This window comes from Garra rufa, unplaced genomic scaffold (genome assembly GCF_049309525.1).
Source record: "Garra rufa unplaced genomic scaffold, GarRuf1.0 hap1_unplaced_004, whole genome shotgun sequence".
Lineage (NCBI taxonomy): Eukaryota > Metazoa > Chordata > Actinopteri > Cypriniformes > Cyprinidae > Garra > Garra rufa.
In genome coordinates this window covers 24321-44437 of record NW_027394279.1, presented here as the reverse complement: position 1 = coordinate 44437, position 20117 = coordinate 24321, and the positions used below count along the sequence as shown (strand labels likewise).

The window sequence follows — 20117 nt, the reverse complement described above, 5'->3', positions numbered from 1 at the left end:
CAAATGCTAGTTTCAATCTGAATAATGATTTGTTAACCATTTCAGATAAGGACTCGGATCATGAATCATTCAAATTGCGAACTCGCTCCAAAGTCTAAATCAAAAGATTTGTGATACTTGCTCCAAAGTCCCGGTCTGAATCAAATGATTCACAAAGTTCTGATCTAAAGCAAATAATTTGCAAAATACATGCTCCAAAGTCCTGATCTGAATTAAAAATGATTTGTAAATCTGCACCAAAGTCCTAATCTGAATCAAATTATTCACAATCCGCGCTCCGAAGATCTAAATCAAAAGATTTTCAAACCTGCTCCGAAGTTCCAGTCTGAATCAAATGATTCGTAAAGTTCTCATGTAAATCAAATTATTTGCGATACATGCTCCATAGTCCCAATCTGAATTAAATGATTCACCATCAGTGCTTCAAAGATCAGAACTGAATCAAAAGATTTGCAAACTTGCTCAGATCTAAACCAAATGCTAAAGTTCCAATCTGAATAATGATTTGTGAACCATTTCAGATAAGGACTCGGATCATGAATCAATTTGTGAACTCGCTCCGAAGTCTAAATCAAAAGATTTGTCATACTTGCTCCAAAGTCCCGATCTGAATCAAATGATTCGTGATACGGACTCAGAAGTCCCGGTCTGAATCGAATGATTTACTAAGTTCTGATCTAAAGCAAATAATTCACAAAATACATGCTCCAAAGTCCTGATCTGAATTAAACGATTTGTAAATCTGTACCGAAGTCCCAATCTGAATCAAATGATTCACAATCTGCGCTCCGAAATTAAGATCTGAATCAAAAGATTTGCAAACCCGCTCTGGAGTTCCAATCTGAATCAAATGATTCACAAAGTTCTGATGTAAATCAAATGATTCGCAATACATGCTCCATAGTCCCAATCTGAATTAAATGATTCAACATCTGTGCTCCGAAGTTCAGATCTGAAACAAAAGATTTACGAACTCGCTCCAAAGTTCCGATATTAATCAAATGGTTTGCGATACGTGCTCCAAGGTCCTTATCTGAATTCAATTATTCCCAAACCCACACCAAGTCCTGATCTGAATCAAACGTTCCACGCTCCAAAGTTCCAATCTGAATCAAAAGATTTGCGGACCCACTCTGAAGTTCCGATCTGAATTAAATGATGCACAATACAGGCTCTGAAGTCCAGATCTGAACTAAAATTATTCACAATCCATGCTCCGGAGTTCAGATCTGAATCAAAAGGTTTGCAAACACACTCTCAAGCTCCGATTTAAATCACAAATTATTTAATAATTTATATTGTTTAAATTAAATCATCATTTTAGATCAGGACTCGTTCGTGAATCATTCAATCCGTGAAATGATTCACAAACCAGCTACGAAGTCTAAATCTAATAATTTGCAATACACACTCCGAAGTCCCATTTTGAATTAAATGATTTGCAAAATTCTGATCTAAATCATCTGAAAAAAATGTTTTTGCGAATCCACACCAAAGTTCTGATCTAAATCAAATGATTCATAATACATGCTCCGAAGTCCTGATGTGAAATAAATGATTTGCGAATCCACACCTGATCTAAATAAAGATTTGCGATACTTGCTTCAAAGATACATACTCAAAAGTCCCAATCTGAATCAAAAGATTTGTGAAGTTCTGATCTAAATCAAAATATTTTCGATAAATGCTCCAAAATCCTGATCTAAATTAAATAATTTGCGAATCCGCACCGAAGTCCTGATCTAAATCAAATTATTTGCGATACGCGCTCCAAAGTCCCGATCTGAATCAAAAGATTTGCATGCTTCCAATCTGAGTAATGTTCCGTGAACCATTTGAAATCAGGACTCAGATTGTCAATCATTTAATTCAATTCAATTCAATTCAATCCAAAGTCTAAATCCAAAGATTTGTGATACTTGTTCCAAAGTCCCAATCTGAATCAAATGATTCATGACATGCGCTCAGAAGTCCTGGTCTGAATCAAATGATTCACTAAGTTCCGATCTAAAGCAAATGATTTTTAGTACGTACTCCAAAGTCCTGATTGGAATGAAATGATTTGTGAATTCGCTCCAAAGTTAAGATTTTAAATAAAGATTTGCGAACCCACTCCGAAGTTCCGATCTAAATCAAATGATTCGCGATCCATGCTCTGAAGTCCTAAACTGAATAATGATTCATGAACCAACATTTCAGATCAGGACTCGGATCACAAATCATTCAATTCACGAAATGAACACACTCTGAAGTCTAAATCAAATGATTCGCATTACGTCCCAATGTGAATCAAATGATTCTCGATGTTCTTACTCCATCTATGTATTAAATGCACATCCTTGAAAGCACACGGTTGTCTAGCTTATTTACTTAATCTGCTCAGGTAAAATCAATCGTATGACCTATTTGACACGCAAAATTATTGTACATTTAATGACAAAAGAACTTTCAAAAAAAGAGGCGAATGGAGGTAGGTGCTGAAAATTTTGTGTGGTGTTGTTTATCAAAATAGCATGTTGCATAAAAAGTTTTTTTTAAAGATTTTGAAGACAAACATTTTTGTTTGAAATAATGTGCAGGTAATCATTTACAATACGAAAACTAATTTTTAAAAAGTAAATTGGGTTCTACTGTTTGAGGATGATTGTATTGCATAACAGAATTTTCTATTAAAAAATAAGAAAATATTAAATAACAGAACTATTTAATAAACACTTGCAATATTTCTATTATTATTAAAATAACAAAAGGTCCCACTTTACATTAGGTGGTCTTAACTACTATGTTCTTACATTTAAATTAATAATTTGGTACAATATACTTATTGTGTATATACATGTTTTTACATTGTACTTATATTTTTTTAAAAACCTATATGTAATTACATTTGTAATTAATTTTTGTAATTACCACTGTTGACCCATCCCTTACACCCTAACTCACCCTTAAACCTACCCATACCACCAAACCTGTCCCTAACCTTACCCATATCCCAACTTAATTGAAGCAAAAGTGTTTTGCAATGCAAAATGACCACATTAAGTACATTGTACTTATTTTTTGATGTAAGTACATGTAGTTAAGGCCACCTTATATAAAGTGTGACCTAACAAAATATTAGATTTTAATAGTTGTTTTTCGCTCTAATAAATTGTATCAATTAATACAGCAAATAAAATGCCATTTTGAAAAAAAAAATCATGTCATATTTGAACATACCTACCAGAACAGACCAAACCACATATGTTTAAAATCAATAAATACTTTTTACTGTATGCAAGTGTGACACAATGCAGCTCAGCTGTGTGCAAAAAAATATATATCATTAAAATTATTAGTCAGAGCATAAGACAAGCAATACTCAGATACTGCTTTCAAACAGTCATTGCATGAAATCGTTTTGTCAAGGAGCTTCCCTGGAGGTTTCAGCGGGGGGTTTGTGGGTCTTCAGTGTTGCGCGAGCGCTCTCTGGCAGTGGTACAGGATGCAGTCTGGGAGAGCAGGATGAGGAGAGCGCAGCCACATGGCCAGAGCAGCACCGTTTACTCTGCAGTGCATCAGACAGGGGGCGCCACTGAGCAGTCGACATGCTACGATTCCCTCCGAACCTGAAACAACAACACATGATTGATGGGCTGCTTCTCTAAATAGTGGTGGAATCTAAATAGTGGATGTTTGAAATGGAATGTCAAAGGTGGTAAAATGACATTAAAGTAAGTGAATTGGAGGCTTTTTTTTTTTACCAATGATGTCTACTATATGTAACTGTAAGGCATCTTTGAGAGCATTCAGGGTGGTTCTGAGCGGGTCGCTGGCATCTGTGAGCAGTTTCAGATTTTGTTTGACGTCATGAGACAGAGACAGCCAGAGTTTCCCATATTCTTCTGTGGTTACAACTAAAGGCCTGTGTGCGACAGAGAGAATTGAGTTTATTAGTTAAGTCTCATACAGTCAAAAAGATCCAAACAAAGTGAAATGCACAAAGTGATTTGTTCAGTGGAAAAAAAATCGAAACTGCAGCCTGAAATCTGTTGCAATGTGCATGTCTTTAACCTCACCCTCAGATGATTATTTGTAGCTAAAACTAATTGAAATGACAAAAATATATAGTTAACTAAGACTAAATCTATAAAAAAAAAAAAGTACGTAAAAGATAACTGAAAATTAAGTATTTTAAATAAAATTTAAATTTTAAAATGTACATTTATTTTATTTCAGCTAGTAGCCAAATATTCTTTTTTATTTACTTTAACTTGACATCATAAAATAACTAAAGCTGAAATTAATAATTCTATGGACAATTAAGTTATAGTTAACTAAGATTAAAATTACAAAAAAAAAAAACTTTACTTGAAATAAAATAGAAGATAACTAAAATAAAATTAAATGTTTTAACTAAAATCAAAAGTTTAAAACATAAATTTATTTCAGCTAGTAGCTGAGGGAAAAATTCTGATTTTCATTTATTTTAACTTGACATAATATAATAACTAAAACTGAAATTAAGACATTAAATAAAACTAATCTGAATTACAAGAAATGAGTTAACTAAAGACTAAAACTGCAATAAAATGGTGGAAAAAACTTCACTTGAAATAAAATGAAAGATAACTGAAATCAAATTAAATATATTAAATAAAATCTAATTTTTAAAACGTAAATCTATTTTATTTCAGCTGGTTTCATTTTAGTTTAATTTAACTTAAATTAATAATTATATAGACATTAAAAGAAATAATTTAAATGACAAAAAACACCACATGATTATGAAAATTATGATTATAAAAACATATATATTTTTTTTAAAAACCTAATATTTAAAATATTAAAATAAAAATTAAACAGTATCTCAATAATACTAAAATAATACTGGTATCCATTTATTTATTTTCATTACCCAATGTATTTATTATTCTTATGTATTTTATAATTGTGTTATTATTTATCTATTGAAAATAAATAACTATTTTTTTTAAGTATGATCATTTAGCAGATCACAAAAAGATTATTTCAGTAAATGCCGTTTCAAAAAAATTATTATTGCTTTATTTATTTAGTAATCATTTCTTAATTATTTAATAAAACATAAACAGTAGTTTGATGCTTTTTTAGACACACATTACCTGATGAAGTCTCCTGTGGACAGCGTCCCCGAAAAAGGGAGTGTGTTTGTGTGGCCAGGATGTGTTTGATAAGATACAGTCCCGGTAAAGGACACGTTGGTTTGAGGATCATCCATCAGCAGAGCATAATGACACACAGACATACTCTTGCCCTCCAGACAGTCCGTGACGTTCCCTCTCAAACTCGCCGTCTAAGACAAAGAGGTCACATTTTATAATACTCTATAATATTATAAACACATTTTCTGACCCATTACACACCTCCAGCTCCTCACAGGCCAGCTGAACTGCAACATCTTTAATTGCACTTTCCGTGCAGTTGGATATGAAGATCACAAGCAGCAAAGCTTCATCTCTGAACACGCGGCAGGAGGACAAAGACAGGCTGGGGTCAGAGGTCAGGCTGATGACATCAGAGCGAGGTAGGTCCTTGAGGTCAGCAGGTAACAGCGTGGTTAGATCTGAAGGATGAGGATGTTTGTCCTGGATCGTGTTGGGCCGCACTATAACCATATCGCCGCCTAGTATCTGAGACGTGTTTGCGCGTCTGTCTTCTTTAGTGTCTTTGTTTTCAGCCAGGCCATTGGCTGTGGTGGATTTGGGGGTGTGTCCTAAAGTGGATATGGACGTGGCTGGCTCCTCCTCCAGCAAACTGCCGTACAGGAAGCTGTCGGTCGTGCTACGTGAGGAGGAGTCAGAAGACCTCTCGCTGGTGCCTGATGATGATGAAGAGGAGTCATGTGGGCGGGGCTTTTTTCTGAAGCGAGAGGGCGGGGCGTCAGACTTTCCCAGCTGAAAGGAAACAGAACAGTTGGCATTTATCATTTAGGACAATAGTTGGCCGAGATACAACTATTTGAAAATCTGGAATCTAAGGGTGCAAAAAAATCTAAATATTGAAAAAAATTGTCCAAATTAAGTTCTTAGCAATGCATATTACTAATTAAAAATTACGTTTTAACATATATTTACAGTAGAAAATCTACAAAATATCTTCATGGAACATGATCTTTACTTACAGGGGTCATCGGATGCAAAACTAACTTTTCACATGTTGTTTGAACATTAATGTGTGTTGGCAGTTTGTGTACACAACCACCCTACAATGATAAAAATCCACCCAGTGGTATTTTTTTAATCTTTAAAAGTAATATCCCCTTTTTAAAATCGGGTCATTTTCAGCTTCTTGTCGTTGTGACGAAACACAAGCGATTGACATGAGCGTCTTACCTTAGACCCGCCCTCACCGAGCTGAAACAGTCCAAATACGATCGCCATTGTGTGACTCAGGTGCAGAGGAAGACTCTATTTGAGCGATTGAGGTGTTCTGTTGTTGGATGTAATAATGAACACAGCAGTCGTCATTTACTCCCGACATCCTAGCCGCTTAAGAGGCAGAGGACAACGTTACTTTCGCTTTTAAAAGGAAATCGCCAATCCCGATCTACATATGCATCTATGTTCGTGTGAATCATTTGTGATGCAGCTTCACCCACAGCAGAAGTGAGTATAAGGGCTTTTTATGCATCTTTGCAAATGGCCTTTCTTAATAATGTGCTTGTTGGCAAGTTTCGCCGATTAACGCGGCTAAATGCAGCTAAAGTAAACATTACAGCTCGTAATCCCTCAGCATAGAGGGGCGGGGCGAGCAGAGCTCATTTGCATTTAAAGGGGCCATGCGATAAAATGAGCTGATATTTTGCAGAGCTGATTTTGACAAGGCAAAAGGGTGTTTTTTACACTACTATTGAGAATTTTTAACCAAAGTATATTAGAGACTTTTCATTAAGACCCTAAAGAATCATATGGACTTGTGGAAAATGGGCATCCGATGACCCCTTTAATGATTTTTGTCATGAAAGAAAAATTGATCATTTTGACCCATACAATGTATTGTTGGCTATTGCTACAAACATACCCATGCTACTTACGATTGGTTTTGAGGTCTGGGGTCACGTATGGTAAGGTAAACATACTATAACTCAAATCACAATTTCAAAATCAAATCACAAATCCATAATTTTCTCACCAGAGACATGGAGCTCCCGGCTCCTAAACCAACAAACAAAGAGGAAGCCAGCTGCTGTTTGTCCTGGTGTTGCGACGGGGGCTCTGGCTGTGGCTCTAATCTCTGTGCTGCCTCCTGCTGGATGGAGGGCTGAACTGCAGCACTGGGTTCGTCCACCGGAGGTGCTGTTGTTTCTTTTTGTGGAAGATACCCATCTTTCCCCCAAACTCTCTTTACACCCTCAAGAATCAGAGTGCTGGAGCTGAAATGATACACAAAGTTAATATACAAGGCTGCATTTATTTGTTCAAAATACAGGAATATTGTGAAATATAGCTGCAAGCAGCAATTAAGGGGCCAAGCACTACAGAAGCAAGCCACCTGGCAAACATCAGACCAACTGCAGCAATGAATTATTTAAGCCATTTTAGGATACTTTTAGTCGAAATGGCTAAAAATAATAAATATAATCACTAGTAATATGATTTAATGGCTTAACACTTTTAACCAATAGGTGGCACTGTTATCAAATCAATGTGATGTGATCTGTGTGAGGTGACAATTATACACACAAAGTTTGGTGTTAATATGTCAAAGTTTAAGATGATCTGAGTCAAATTTGGTGAAAATCAGACCAACACTCTAGGAGGAGTACGAAAAAGTAGGTTTTCAAAATGAATCAAAAAGGCGGACACAAAGTTCGGCTGACTATGGCAAATTTGTTATCTATGTTTTGGCATGACCCAAAGAATATATTGAGACAAGTTTCATTACAATAGGTTAATAAACTCAAAAGTTATTGTTTTTTGGAAATGTCATTATTAATGTTTGATGAATGTTTTTTAATCTTGACCAATAGGTGGCGCTTTTATCAAATCGATGTAGTGTGTTCTGTGTGAAGTGACAATGACACACAAAGTTTGGTGTCAATGTCAAAGTTTAACAGAGATACAGCCTGAGACACAATTTGGCATGATTCCAGCAAATCCGTTGATGTGTTAAACGATAACTGTTTAGTATATCAACACAAAATCCATAATTTTTTTGTCAGCATGGTCTGAAGAGTAAAATTTGGTGAAAATCAGACCAACGTTCTAGGAGGAGTTCGAAAAAGTAGATTTTCAACAAAGCAAAATGATGGACAGGAAGTTCAGCTGACTATTGTAAAATTGGTATCTTTGTTCTCAGCATGAAGCAAGGAAAATATTGAGACCAGTTTCATTACAATAGGCACTGCCACAAAACTTTCTGAGTACTATCAGGACATGGTGCCGAAGACACATACTGAGTATGAATACACCAATGCATTCATAAAATATAGACTTTTACAACAAAATTCCAATATGGCTGATATGGGAAATTTGGGTATGTTTGACTCGGCATGTTTGTGATTTTTGGCCAAAACATTCAGAAGTTATAAGCAAAAACAGCCATTTTTCATATCTCCTGACCACTAGGTCACTGTGCCAAAACTGTGCAGGTAGTTGATTTGCCGCTCAAGAAACATTTCTTATTATCATCAATGTTGAAAACAGTTGTGCTAATTCATATTTTCTGGAAAACATGATACTTTTTCAGGATTCTTTAATGAACAGAAGGTTCAAAGGAACAGCTTTTTTTTAAACAGAAAGCTTTTATAACAAAATGTTTAAAAGTATTAATTTATTTCAAACAAACTTACTGACTCTAAACTTTTCAGCAGTTGTGTGCAACCAAAGACAACATGCTATACAGATACTCACCCTGCCTTTTGAGAGAGTTCAGTGCTGTTTCCCGAGAGTCCTGAACTGACCGACAGTGGTGTGGGAGAATGTCTGTCAGTGATGCTACATGATGATAAACTTACAGGCAGAGAAAAATTATATGGCTCCAGATTCAATGCTGAAAATAAAATCCAAAAATGATCAGTCAAGCAAATTTAAAATGAAATGAGGGTGAGTAAATGATGGCTAAATGTTCATTTATTGTGAACTATCCATTTAAAGGGATAGTTCACCCAAAAAAGAAAATTCTGTCATTAATTACTCTCCCTCATGTTGTTCCAAACCCATAAGACCTTCGTTCATCTTCGGAACATAAATTAAGATATTTTTGATGAAAAACTAGAGAGCTTTCTGACTCTGCATAAACACAATTTCTCTTCCGTGTCAGTTCTGTGTCAAGAAATTGTTGAATAAAATTGTTCTTTTTGTTTTGTTTGCACATAAAAAGTGTGCAGTAAAGATATTTTAACGAAGTCCTTACTACCTTTCTGGGCCTTGAATGTGTCAGTTGTGTTGCTGTCGTTTAATCAAAAATATCTCAATTTGCATACTGAAAGAAGGTCTTACTGGTTCGGAACGACATAAGGATGAGAAATTAATGACTGATTTTTCATTTTTGGGTGAACTATCCCTTTATTAACGGCAGAATACATATACAGTACATGATGAGGGTTAATAATGGCTATACCTCTGTCCTCACATAGCTCTTCCTGTCTCTGATGAGGGGGTTTATATGGTGCAGCTCCTGCAGCCAATGCCTCAGACACAAACCCATCCAGAAATGACAGGGAAGAATCAATCTGTGAAGAAAATATACATACTAGGAGCAACAAGTTGGAAACTTTGGGTATTTTGGGGTGTTTTTACACAGCGGATTGGAAGAAGTATTATTTATTTGAATGCTCAGAACATGCCTTGCAAACAAAAAACACTCGAATGTCGACCACTAAATATCTAGATGGGCTCGGTTTACTGTTTTGTTCACTTAAAAGTGCTGTAAATCTGGTTGTTTAGTGTGAAAACATCCTTAAAGTTACTGTTGAGGTCAGAAATGTACATACACCTTGTTATTTTTTATTTAGTACTGACCTGAATAAGGTATTTTACATAAAAGACGTTTACATAGTCCACAAGAGAAAAGAATAGTTGATTCTTAATACTGTTGTAACCTGAATGATCCACAGCTGTGTTTTTTGTTTAGTGATAGTTGTTCATGAGTCCCTTGTTTGTCCTGAACAGTTAAACTGCCTGCTGATCTTCAGAAAAATTTTCAAGTAACACAAATTCTTTGGTTTTTCAGCATTTTTGTCTATTTGAACCATTTCCAACAATGACTGTATGATTCTGGGATCCATCTTTTCACACTGAGGACAACTGAGAGACTCATATGCAACTATTACAGAAGGTTCAAATGCTCACTGATGCTTCAGAAGCAAACAAGATGTATTAAGGGGGTGAAAACTTTTGGAATTTGAAGATCAGGGTTAAATTTAACTTATTTTGTCTTCTGGAAAACATGTAAGAATCTTCTGTAGCTACCAAATAAAAAAAAATGATATTTGTAATAGTTGCATATGAGTCCCTCAGCTGTCCTCAGTGTGAAAAGATGCATCTCAAAATCATACAGTCATTGTTGGAAAGGGTTCAAATACACAAATTTACTGAAAAACCAAATAATTTGTACTAGTCCCTTAAGGACTTTTCTGAAGAACAGCGGGCAGTTTACCTGTTCTGGACAAACAAGGGACTCATGAACAACTTTCATTAAATAAAAAAAACAGCTGTTGATCATTCAGGTAACAACACAGTATCAAGTATCAAGTGCATGTAAAACAGTGTCATTTTTATAAACTATTATAACTTGTCATAATTGGAACAAACAATCAGCCCTGTTACCTCCATCCCCTCCCAGGGGACTCCAAGTGGCAGGACCCCGTCATGAAGCTGGGAGTCCTGACTGAGGTGACGCAGCTCCTGGGCCTGCTGACGGAGCACCGTGTCCTGAGAGGATGACAGACTCTCAACCAAGTCTAGAATCAAGTCTGTCTGGCCCTCAGAGATTTTGGTCAGCGCAGAAAGAATCCAGACCCGTGTCTCCAAGCTCACATTTCTCTGATCCAGCAGCTTCGCCAGGAGCCGGATGACCTCGCACTGGTCCACAGACTCTTGGAGGAGAGCGTATTCTCCAAGCACCTGAGCAAACACACACACACCGGTAAACAAATATCACTTTTGAGTTTACCCTTAACTCAGTACATAGTTGAAGCACCTTTACAGCCTCAAGTCTTTTCGGGTATGATGTGACAAGCTTTGCACATCTGCATTTGGCAATTATCTGCCATTCTTTGCCTCACCTTTTCAACTCTCAAGCTCTGTCAGCTTGGATGGGGGCTGGCAGACATTTTCTAGAGTCCTAGTTGTTCCAATCGTCTTCCATTATGGATAATGTAGGCTACATGCTTCTGTGAGCCTTCAATGCAGCAGATTTTTTTCTGAACTCTTCCCTAGATCATTGCCTTAACGCAAGTCTGTCACTGAGCTCTACAGGCAGTTATCTTGACCTCAGGACTTGGTTTTTGCTCTGATATGCATTTTCAGCTGTTAGACCTTTTCTGAGAGGTGTGTGTCTCATTCAAATGAATTTGCCACAGTTTAACTCCACTCGAAGTGTAGTAACATCTAGAAGCAATATGAATGCTCCTGAGCTAAATTTCAAGCGTCCCAGAAAAGGGTATGAATACTTATGCAACGGGATCTTTTCAGTTTTTTTTTTTTAATAAATTTGCACAAATGTTAAAAACCTATTTTTTGCTTTGCTATTATATAGTAGGGAGTGTAGACTGATGTGGGAAAAAAAGTAATTTAAAGTAGTTTAACATAAGGCAGCAACATACATGAAAAGAAATTTGAAAAAAATGAGGGGGTATGAATAATTTCGCAAGGCACTGTATAATGCTCTGTTGGGTTTTAAAAGATAATCAATATTCAGAAAATACAAATGAAAACAAACTTGAATTGAGCTAAATAATGATTATTTTTCTTCTGAAGTTGTTTGAAATTTTATGAATTTTTGCAGCATTAATTTCCTCAGTTATTTTCCTTAAAGGTCCCATATTGTACACATTTCTGGAGGTTTATTTTAGTTGTTGATGTCCTTAAGAATATATATTTGCGGTATAAGTGCCAAAATCCATCTCAATATATTTTTACAGCTCCTTTTTTAGGAGCTCTGTCAAAAACAGGTCGATTTTGGCCCATCTAATTAATATTCAAGAGCCTCTCTTCTGATTGGCCTGTTGTCTTCTGAGTGACGCGCAGCCAGGCCAATCACAGGTAACTACGGTCATGTATCTTTGTAGCCGAACCCAGAGCAATAGAGAGAGCCTAGCCTGCTGCTACTCAACAGGATATTTCAGAATGATCATTAATGTTTTTTCTTTTTCAAACACCGAATGCAGTAAGCTACATAACTGTTGCTTTAGTAAAGCCCCTTTCACAATGCGCGCTGATTCTGGAAAATTACGGGAACGAGCGCTGTGTGAACAAAAGCCAGAACCATAAAGGCAGTGTTGTAGTGATGATGCACGTTACCCTGCGACTCTTCACGACAAAAAAATACGTGCAAAGTGGAATGAAGCGGCGATCAGGCAGAGCCAGCTCCTCACTATCAGCACTGAAGCACAGTTTGTTCAGGTTAGTTTCAGTTTCGTGAAACGTACGCGTTGCATTACATCTCACATCCAAAGGTCACATGTCTTTATGGGTTGTGTGTAAAGCACGCACAGATTCCGGAAAACAACTGTGAATGAACCAAATCAAACAACTCCGGAACAAATCATGGGAAACATTATCCGTGTATTTACCGGAATCGCTGTGAAAGAGGCTGAAGTTGATGTGCCTCTGGTCTCTTATATTCACGTTGTTCTGAAGCCTGTGCAATGATGTAGTTTCGACATCTATAGACTGAACAGGGTTTTCTAGATTAGTTTCCGTGTTGTTGTTGCTTAGCAATGTTATGGACACGATGTTGTCTGGGTTTGACAAAAGGAGGGTGGGACGTGATTGGTGCTAGGGGTGGTGACTGAAGGCGGTGACTGAGTAGATCGGACGTCACATCTGTACGGAAGTCACAGCGGCTCGTGAAAATGAACAGCTACTTTAAGCAGGCTGTGTGCAGTTTACTGTGGATTGACTGTTTTGAAACTCATATGGTAGTTTCATAGCCCCTAGACCTCAGTTATCATGAAAAAAAGCCAGGAAATTTCAATTTTGACAATATGGGACCTTTAAATATTACTCTGAAAACACTGAAACTATCTGTATTTGTAAAAAGCGCTATATAAATAAAGGTGACTTGACTTAATAAAAAAAATAAAAGTGTCTTAATTGATTAATAATAAAAACAAACTGGCATTTGCAGGTAAATAAAACAGCAACCTATTAGTGCAAATTGTTTTCTTCATCTACCGAAGAAAACATCTTTGTAACCTGCAAGTCTTTTACTTCAATCGAAAATTAAACAATAAAAAATAAATAAATAAAATTTATTTGATTGATTAAATACATTTTTTTACCTAACAAATGTTATTTTTTGTAATATTTTTTCTCAATTTATCCACTTTTAACAGGTGTTTTGAAAATTTATTTTGAACCCGGTCACTAGAATTTCAATTAGCCTTAAAGTAAAATGTTTTAAAAAACATTGTGTGCGTGTGTGAGCATATGTTGTACACACCCAGCTCATGACCTGTAAAAAGCGCTGAGGCAGATGAGAAGCGTCTTCCTTCAGCACAGTCAGATACGAGTCAACAGCATAAAGCCGTAACTGATCATCTTCCTCTTTAGACTCAGAGCCTAAGACAAAAACATCAGAAATATAAGACAACACACCTTCAACTACAGTTCACAGCTCTTAGATTGTTTACACTTATGGTTACCCTCCGCCAGCAGTCGGAGGAAGTTGTTCGGAACGTCCTGCTGGAGCAAATCTCCACCGATGGAAAAAACCTCATTCATCGTCTGAATGAACCACGAGTTATCTGGAGCAAACGTAAGGGTTTTTATAGGAACATAACAGCTGGCATTCAACAAATATTTGTAGTACATTGTTCATAAACTCTGGTTAATTAAAAGGATATTTTTCAGCGAGCTCTGCGACTTTCCCAACCAGATGGATGATAGTGTGCTCATCATTGCAGCTGCGCAGGAAGTCCAGCATCTTCTCAACTATCACAGTCACGTTCTGAGCATTTGTGATCCTGAACAGCAACTCAAGAGTCTGAGAGAGAACAGAGAGGAAGTGATGAACATACTGGAGATCAATAGAAATCTGATATTAAGTAAATTAATAGACTATCTGTGTGCATCAAACTTTTTAAATTTGATTTTCTCTGTACTTCTGTTGCCGTTAGGATATAAAGTAATAGATATAAACTAAAAATATCAAAATTATGACACAAAATTTATAATTATGATATAAAAAGCCATTTATGAGATAAAATGTCACATTTATGGCCTAAGAAAGTCATAATTCTAAACAAAAAGGTTAAATTATGAAATAAAAACCTGGTGTGGTCTGTTTATTACCTCTCTCTTAATAGTGAAATCTGAGTGGTCTAAACACTCAATAATGGTCATCTGATGCTGCAGGGCCAGTTTAGCATCGTGCTGGACGACGTACGTCAAGGCTTTCAAACCTGAAAAATGCACCAATATGTGAGGATTTAAAGTTAGTGCAGGTTTACTAACCTGTGCAAATCAAAAGCAAGGATTTTACCAAGGTATTTGAGGTTGATTTTTGGAGACAGAACAAAATTCCCAATGCATCTCGCGGCTTTTTCCAGCAGCTCAGCTTTGGGGTGTATGGTGTAGACGGCCTTCACACACTCATACAGGATTGCTGAAACAGATTTTAAGTGTTAGTTGTATATATTTTGCTGACAAATTATTGTTCACACCATTAGAAAAGATGATGTATGATTTTAAGTTATTCTTGGTCTAGAAAGCAGAAATAAGACAAACAAACAAAAAAGCAAAAAAGGTTCTGCACAGTGGTTATTAAACACTTACTATAAAACTATACTAAAACTAATAAAGACTGGTTTTCGTTAATTGAAATTAAGCTGAAATTCATAAACAGTTGAGGTCAAAAGTTTACATACACCTTGCAGAATCGGAAAAATGTTAATTATTTTAGCAAAATAAGAGGGATCATATAAGATGCATGTTATTTTCTATTTAGTACTGAAGTAAATAAGATATTTCAAACATAAGATGTTTACATGTAGTCCAGTAAGGGCAGTACTAAATGAAAACATATGATATTTAGGCAAAATAGGAAAAAAGTACACATCTTCATTCTGTTCAAAAGTTTTCATCCCCCGGATATTTATGCATTGTTTTTCCTTCTGAAGCATCAGTGAGTGTTTGAACTTTCTGTAATACTTGCATATGAGTCCCTCAGTTGTCCTCAGTGTGAAAAGATGGATCTCAAAATCATACAGTCATTGTTGGAAAAGGGTTAAATACACACAAAAAAAAAACTAAAGAATTTGTGGGACCTGAAGGATTTTTCTGAAGAACAGCAGGCAGTTTAACTGTTCAGGACAAACAAGGGACTCATGAACAACTATCACTAAACAAAAAACACAGCTGTGGATCATTCAGGTAACAACACAGTATTAAGAATCAAGCGTATGTACATTTTTGAACAAGATCATTTTTATAAATCCAACTATTATTTCCTCTTGTAGACTACATTAAACATCTTTTATGTGAAATACCTTATTCAGGTTAGAACTCAGACCTGCAAACTCATCAGAGAAAAAAAGGTGACAGTCTCTGGAGGGGGGGGGGGGGTCTGACTTGAACTCAAGTAAGAACAACTAAAAACAACAAAAGAACCAAAACACAAATTATATTATACTGAAAAACATTATTTTTTTCCTTCTTAGCCTGGACAAGGGTTTCACAAACACACACGCACACACCATGGAGGGAAACTGAAAAACATTCACAAACTATTTAATATATTTTACAGTTCAAGATAAAACTTAAAAGATGTAGTTATTAAATTATATGAAATATTTCAATATATAGGAATTATCGATTCACATTGAGTGCATTAATTAATTTTTATACCATCAATATTTAACGTAGTTTGTAGTGAACTATATATAAGTATTTAAATAATTCACCCTTATAGGCTGTTTGTGTGTGAGCTTAATGTCTTTCTGCACTTGCTATATTTTATATATATATATATATATATATATATATATATATATATATATATATATATATATAAAAAGTACTACAATTTATTATACTAGATATTGTATAATAAATAAAAAAGAAAGCTGTCTTGAAAAATATAGGGAGTTTAAAAGGCAGCTGCATAATAAATAATCCTCTGCTGCCATCTATTGGTTATATGGGTAATTCCATATTATTTAAAAAAAAAAAGACGTTTTCTGCGAAGTCATTTTGTCCGATGCAGTTTTTTATGAATGAAAAATGAGTCCTTGAAGTACATTTTATTTCACAACTGTAGAGTTGGAAAATAATAAAGGCTTTAAAATATTGTGATAAGATTTTAAAAATGTGTTCATGACTTTGAAGGCAAGTTAGTGATTATCAAGAATACGATTAAGATGTCCTTGAAGAGAAGTATGGCTTGCTAGCTAACGTTAGCCTAAACACGTTAGGACAGTGTTTAGCTGTCAGCATTTAAATGTACAACTCTGCAGATACGGAGAGTACGGGATTACCAGGCTCCGCATTTAAATGATATGTTGTTAAATAATAATAAACTGAATGTTCACGCCGCTAACATTGTTTATAATGTTGCAATTATCATTTTTCTCAGTTTCTGATAAGAACGAGGCAGTAGATGAGTCTCAAGCGTGTTCACCTAATATATAGCACATATAAAATGAGCTTTAGCGGAAGTTTACGAGCTGCTTATGTTTATGCAGAAGTTCTAAAGAACGCTCCGTGCAATTTCCATCAGAGTTTCCACATTAGGTCAGGTGTCTCTTGACAGGCGCGAACACAGATGGCAGTGTGTTTCAAGATACTGAAGCAAGCGCTGAGATTGGTCCAGGAAAAATGTCATTTATAAGAATTGTCCAATAATGGCCTACATGGCACGCAAGCCCACCCCCACCTCCCTCTCTTGACAGGCGCGAGCTCAGTTGAGATTCCGATCGGCCCAGATGTCAATTAACGCAGGCTAAAATAAAATATAAGTATTAGATGAAAAAACTTTAATCTAACTTTAAAAATTAAAACAAATATTAGAAGTGTTTTTCTTGCCAACTACCTGAAATAAAATAAGCTTAGTTGAAGCACTAAATTACTAAAACTTAAAAAAGCAGAAATTAAACAAATAATAATACAACAAATAAACGTAAAAAAGATTAATTTCATTAAATGAAATAAAGCTGAAACATAACAACATAAAAATTGGACAACTAGCTGAAATACCTGAAGTTTAAATTACTAAAACTTCAAGGAGTAGTTCATTTTCAGAACAAAAATTTACAGATAATGTACTCACCTCCTTGTCATCTCTTGTTCATGTCTTTCTTTCCTCAGTCGTAAAGAAATTATGTCTTTTGAGGAAAACATTTCAGGATTTCTCTCCATATAATGTGCCCCCCAAGTTTGAACTTCCAAAATATAGGTTAAAAGCAGCTTCAAAGGGCTCTAAATGATCCCAGCCGAGGAAGAAGGGTCTTATCTAGCGAAACGATCGGTTATTTTCTAAAAACATTTACAATTTATATACTTTTTAACCTCTAAACAGAGCACACACAGAGCTAGACAAGATGAGAACTTGAGGTTAAAAAGTATACAAATTGTAAAAAAAATTTTTTTTTGAAAATAACAGATCGTTTCGCTAGATAAGACCTTTCTTTCCTCGACTGTGATCGTTTAGAGCCATTTGAAGCTGCATTTTGGAAGTTCAAACTCGGGGGCACCATAGAAGTCCATTATATGGAGAGAAATCCTGAAATGTTTTCCAGAAAAAACATAATTTCTTTACGACATGAAGACATGAACATCTTGGATGACAAGGGGGTGAATCTGTAAATTCTTATTCTGAAAGTGAACTACTCCTTTATTAAATCTGAAAATAAACAAAAGCTGCATAGAAATATATATATTTTAAAAATGTCTGAAAGGCATATTATATGATAAGGGAATTAATTTAAATGACAAATTGCCTCTTGGTCCGTTAGAAAAAAACTATTTTACCGTAAGTGATGTTGTGGTTCATTTCCGCTCGGCGGAGAGACTCATCCAAAACTTCATACATCAGCTCACTGTTGCTAAAAAAATGAATACATACATTTTACATTTCAGATGAAGCATGCACTTTTTGAATCCCAGTTTTAGCACATAATGTCTGTATACGGATTGGCACGCATCTCGTATTTGCATCCATTGGTACCTTTGGTCCTCTTTCCCGAGCAGCGAGAGGATCCTGAGCAGCTGGATCTGTAGCCACGGCGCAGGAACATTGTGGTAGTTAAAATCCACCGGGAGTTTCCCACCCACCACCTGCTTCAGGATGGTGACGAAACTACCTGTCAGGTCCTTATAGCCGTCTGGACTCTCCTGATAAAAGAGAAAAACATAAGATGTGACGACAAGCCAGTTTTCCCTAATGAAGTAAGGGATAATCAACGGTTTGCCGTGCGTTAAAGGATTTTAAATGCACGACGTGGAGGCTAATAACCGCCCGACGCGAAGCGGATGGTGGTTGCCTCCGCGAAGTGCATTTTAAATCCTTTAACGCACGGCAAGCCGTTGATTATCCCGCTTATTCCATGGTTATAGACAAATTAAAACTAGGATTGATATTTGCAGCGCAAAATTTGACTGAATGGATAAAAAGACGGTTATTTTCGTCAGTTATGACACGCAGCTCTAGCATTCTGGCCGCTTCAAATCAGACTCAGAGATTAAATAGTCCGGTAAAAATCACATTTATTTGAATGAAATATAGCATTTGTTTCAGTAGATTATCGATCGACCAAGAGAGAGTGTGAAGGCAAGAGAGATGACAGTTGTGAGTGTGCGTAACGTTACAACGTTACAATTCATTCAAAAACAGCAGTTCTCTTACTAGAGGGAACGAGTACTGCGTAAGAAGTATCTTACGCTAGGGGAAAATCCTTTTCTGCGAGATATTGAAGCCAAAAATTATCCTTAATTTTGAAATAATGTAAAGCGCGTTGCAGCAGCATACAGACATAGGCGAAACAGCTTGCGCGCCTATTGGCTGCTCTGCGGCAACTGCAGCAGCCTATTAGAGCGAGGCCTGACGCGACGCCAGATCCAATGGGGGCATTTCGCGCCCTTTGCGTCGCTTCGCGCCCTTTTCGTAGCTTCCCGCCTAAAAGGGCGTGGTCTAGGCCTATAAATATCGCTCATAGGCAGCTATTATCTGATTTTTCATCCTTCACGCGAAGCACACGCATCGCTGGAGCCGGATAGAAGCCGCCGTTTGACTGCAAGCATCTCAGCGGGACGAGCCACTGAAGCTGCTGGCCACGCCGCCTTCCGTGCCTTCCTGCTGCGCTTTCCGGCGCTAATATCCTTTTATTAAATAAGTGTGTGTTGCCGCTGCAATACACACTTCTCACAAAAGAGCAAAAGCGTCTTTCTAAAGATGTCTTCTTGCGGCTCATGTCGAGCCACACTCAGTGACGGGGACCGCCACGATATCTGCGTTTCCTGCCTGGGTGAGGAGCACGCAGTGAACGCGCTCGCTGAGGGCGGCTGCCCTCAGTGCGAACTACTGCCATTAGCGACTCTGAGGACTCGCGTGGCATCCTTCGCTGAACCTGCTCCCCCGCCCGCCGCGGTGTCGCGCCGTAAAAAGCGCCGTGCCCAGCGGGCTCCGGAACTCCCCCTCAGTCGACAAAGCTCGCCGGTTCGCCCGCCAGCTTCACCGATCTCGTCACCCCCCGTCTCGGAGGTTAAATGGCCGCGGTCTGCCGCCGTTTGCTTCGACGCTGCTGACGAAGGGACTGTCATGGAGGAGGAGGAGGATTCCTGCTCTATTCTGGCGTCGTGCAGTGAGGACTGGGAGAGCTCTGCGGACCTCGCTCCCCCCGCGCACGCCCCGTCAGGTACGAGAGCATCAATTGAGGCAGAATTGATGAGGATCCTCACACAGGCCACGGCGAGCCTTGGCCTCGAGTGGTCCTC

General features: G+C 37.0%; 1 protein-coding gene across 1 annotated transcript in view; it reads right to left on the bottom strand.

The window, feature by feature from the left end:
* Nucleotides 1-442: 442 nt before the first annotated feature.
* ap4e1 (adaptor related protein complex 4 subunit epsilon 1) overlaps nucleotides 443-20117 on the bottom strand; it is a 32309-nt gene continuing 12634 nt past the window's right edge. Inside the window, exons 7-21 of the mRNA XM_073832597.1 lie at nucleotides 18352-18518; nucleotides 18156-18229; nucleotides 14671-14793; nucleotides 14481-14590; nucleotides 14033-14172; nucleotides 13832-13944; nucleotides 13630-13748; nucleotides 10791-11087; nucleotides 9583-9694; nucleotides 8874-9012; nucleotides 7153-7393; nucleotides 5385-5915; nucleotides 5124-5314; nucleotides 3744-3904; nucleotides 443-3608 (exon numbers count right to left, since the gene is read on the bottom strand). Coding sequence (XP_073688698.1) covers nucleotides 3448-3608; nucleotides 3744-3904; nucleotides 5124-5314; nucleotides 5385-5915; nucleotides 7153-7393; nucleotides 8874-9012; nucleotides 9583-9694; nucleotides 10791-11087; nucleotides 13630-13748; nucleotides 13832-13944; nucleotides 14033-14172; nucleotides 14481-14590; nucleotides 14671-14793; nucleotides 18156-18229; nucleotides 18352-18518 — 2679 coding nt within the window. The 3' untranslated portion in view covers nucleotides 443-3447. The remainder of the gene's footprint in view (nucleotides 3609-3743; nucleotides 3905-5123; nucleotides 5315-5384; nucleotides 5916-7152; nucleotides 7394-8873; nucleotides 9013-9582; nucleotides 9695-10790; nucleotides 11088-13629; nucleotides 13749-13831; nucleotides 13945-14032; nucleotides 14173-14480; nucleotides 14591-14670; nucleotides 14794-18155; nucleotides 18230-18351; nucleotides 18519-20117) is intronic.